Source organism: Apaloderma vittatum, unplaced genomic scaffold (assembly GCF_000703405.1).
Source record: "Apaloderma vittatum isolate BGI_N311 unplaced genomic scaffold, ASM70340v1 scaffold6588, whole genome shotgun sequence".
Lineage (NCBI taxonomy): Eukaryota > Metazoa > Chordata > Aves > Trogoniformes > Trogonidae > Apaloderma > Apaloderma vittatum.
In genome coordinates, this window is record NW_009730133.1 from 51,860 (window position 1) to 55,115 (window position 3,256).

The 3,256-nt window shown below is 37.7% G+C and overlaps 1 protein-coding gene across 1 annotated transcript; it reads left to right on the forward strand.

The window, feature by feature from the left end:
• Nucleotides 1-249: 249 nt before the first annotated feature.
• On the forward strand, nt 250-735 carry LOC104277881 (F-box/WD repeat-containing protein 7-like; the record flags this gene model as incomplete). The annotated part of the gene is made up of 1 exon (XM_009874668.1): nt 250-735. A coding segment is annotated over exon 1 (486 nt), but the record flags the coding sequence as incomplete, so codon positions are not given.
• Between the last annotated feature and the right edge of the window lie 2,521 nt (nt 736-3,256).

Sequence of the window (3,256 nt, forward strand, 5' to 3'; positions counted from 1 at the left end):
ACGTGCAACCAAATGTGTGGATAATTTGGAAATTGCGTTCGTATTTTTCAATTTTTATTAATATGTACGTAAATTTGGACACTTCAGCTTCTCAGAGTCTTATTTAATGTTTTAATGCCTATCTAGTAAAAAGAAAGTAACTTTTGTAATTTCCCACCTTTTCTATTTTTGTCTCCTTAGAATGTGAAAGCATTTGCATCTTCAGATAGCCTAGCCAAGGTCCAAGAAGTAGCAAGCTGGCTTTTGGAAATGAATCAGGAACTGCTCTCTGTGGGTAGCAAGAGGCGACGAACTGGGGGATCTCTTCGAGGTAATGCTTCCTCAAGCCAAGTAGATGAGGAGCAGATGAATCGGGTCGTAGAAGAGGAGGAGCAGCAGCAAAGAAGACAAGAGGAGCAGCACATTGGGAGGAATGGAGAGATAGAAGGAGAAGAACCTGGATTTGATGACAGGCATGAGTCTCAACAGGAACAGTTAGAAGAGAATAACAATAGACTTGTTAGAGTGGATGAAGAATCCACTTGTAACCAAGAGGAAGAAGATGATGAACATGCTGGTGATCAAGAGGAGGGGGTGGAAGAGGAGGAGGAAATGGACCAGGAGAGTGATGATTTTGATCAGTCTGATGACAGCAGTAGAGAGGATGAACACACTAACAGTAACAGTGTCACAAATTCCAATAGCCTCATGGACTTGCCCATTCACCAGTCATCACCATTCTACATAAAGACAAAGGTGAGAAACTCCTTTTTTTTTTGTGTTCTTAGTCCTTGTTAACCCTGGATTTTGGAAAAAACCCCACATGTATTTAACCTGAAGTTTTACAATGAAGCAAAGATTTTACTTCCTGAAGAGCTCACTATGCAGAATTTATGCAGTCCACAGAAACTAAACTGTTTTTAATATTAATAATCAAATTGTTTGCATGCATTTGACATGAGCAAATACTCCTAAGTATGTTAAGGAATAGAGTTCTGATGACCATGTTCAAAAGTTTAAGGTATTTTTTACGTGCTAACTCATACACTTAAGAAAACCCTCACAGAATTATTTATGATATTTTCCTTCTCAAAGCAGACAAGAAGGAAGGTAAGCAATTGCACATGTGTGATGTTTCATATTTGATGAAAATATTACATTGAAAAATTAGGGTGGAATATTTTGAAAAGTCATAATGTTTTCACATGAGATTTTTAGTAAAATGTATCATTTCCTGTTGATAAATCTACTGTTCAAGGTATTGAAGTATATGTTTTCCAATTTGGAGTGAAATAGTGTCATATTTTATGTCATTTAATTGACTTTTTATATCTCAAATTCTTTTTATTCAAATGCTTTGGTTTTTCTGGACTTAATATAACTTACTTATCAGATGCTTGCATCCACTATGGACTTGGTCTTTAATGCAGGGAAAGTTTACATTCAGAAATATATTTTTAAGTCTCTGAATTGGAAACTTTTTAAAGGGCTTCGTAAATAACCATACTCAAATTATATACGGACGTAGCAGAGTATAGTTTTCAGTGGTGCTCAGTTCTGAAGCTTTTTTAATCATCTCCAATAACGAATGTGGGGTTAGGTTTTTATTTTTTAAGGCATATATGACGTAAACTGAAAGAAGCTGATACAGCCTGCAGGAAGTTGTCTGAAAGATTTTTGTATAGATGCACATTTCTGTGTGGTGTGATAGTTGCTTTGTGTATTGTTTGCGTGCAGTGCTGACCCTTTTCTTCGGTGCTCTGTCCCCAGGCTGCGCTTCTGCAAGAACTGTTGGGGAGCTCGATAGCGAGAACCATATTTGGGAACTGTTCTTGATTCAGGGGTACCTCTCTATGTCCGATAGCTTTAGCTGTACCTGAAGGACCAGCACAGGTTGGAAAGCTGCTTGAGCTGGGCCTGCTTTAGGTCACGGTTGCTCATCAGGGCTCACATCATGCAACGTTAATGTTCCCAGTTCAGCAGTAAACTGATATTTAACCATAGGGACACCTTCTTTGTTAAAGTATGTTGTAGAAAAATGGCCATGTTAGAGCATGAATGAATTACCAGATTAAAAATAAACATAACTAAGTAGTATGCTGCTTTTGAGAAGGAAAAAGTGTTTGTAGACTCATCAGCTCTATTTACAAGAGATCTCTTATTCTACCTGCTGAAAATAGTCTCATACTGGGAGACTTAAACCAGATAGACTTATTTTTAGCTCTTTAGATAACGCTTCTCGGCATTTATAGTCTGGTACAGTTCTCCTTATAACTCCGGCTGAATTACCTGCTCCCTTGCTGTATGCTGTACTCCTGTGAAACCCGCTTTGCGCCACCTGTATCAACTGTAATAGCTGAATTCACTGCTTGCGCTTTGTGTGCCAGGTGTAAACCTGGCTCCTCAGATCCAGCAAGGTTGCTAGTTTGGTCTGGTTGTACATAGCAATTTTGGCAACATCTGGTTTTCATTCCTACCAGATATCAAGAGATAGTAGTGAGACTAAATAAAATAGCAACTGCTACTTCTATAGGTGGCCTTGTGCAGCTCAACTTTTGGTATACCTGTTCTTTGTCCTTCTACTTCTTATTCTTTTTTCTCATAATATACTGAATATAGTCTCTTCCTAGTCCTGTGCGGTTAAGGAAGGAAATGAGAAGGTTCCTGCATAACACCACGATGTATCCTGCTTGCATTTGCTGCCTGCTTCCTGGATTTCCACTTGACAGCGGCAAGCTTGCTGTGTTCTACCTGATAAACTTCACCAGAAGCATAAAACTTTTTATATTTATGTGTAAATATATTTTTATATATTCATTGTTTAGGTAATGTTTATATAATACATATAAGTGTTTGCCTTACGCTACTGCTCGATGCAAATAACCGAGATAATTGTTACCATAATGTTGTGAAAATGTTATGACTGAAGGGAATGCGTGCCTGAAATGAGAATGCCAGTGGTTCAGGAGTGTCTTTGTTGCATTCACCAGCAATACTCAGGAATTTGAAAAGGTCCTTGTACCTTTTACGATTTCCTGAGTAAAATGTTGGGCTCCTCTGTTTTGACTTCTGTTCAAGCTGAAGCATACTTTTAGAAAAAAAAAATCACTGTTTGAAAACAGAAAAAAGTCCAGCAAGGCAAATCTATCTCAAGCCTAGGTTAATAATTTGTTAATTACCATCAGTGCTTAAACTTCTGTGCTTTTACTCTATTCTGCCTTCTTCCTGTTATCTATCTTTTTATGACAATTACAAATTATTATTTTTGTGTTGTACT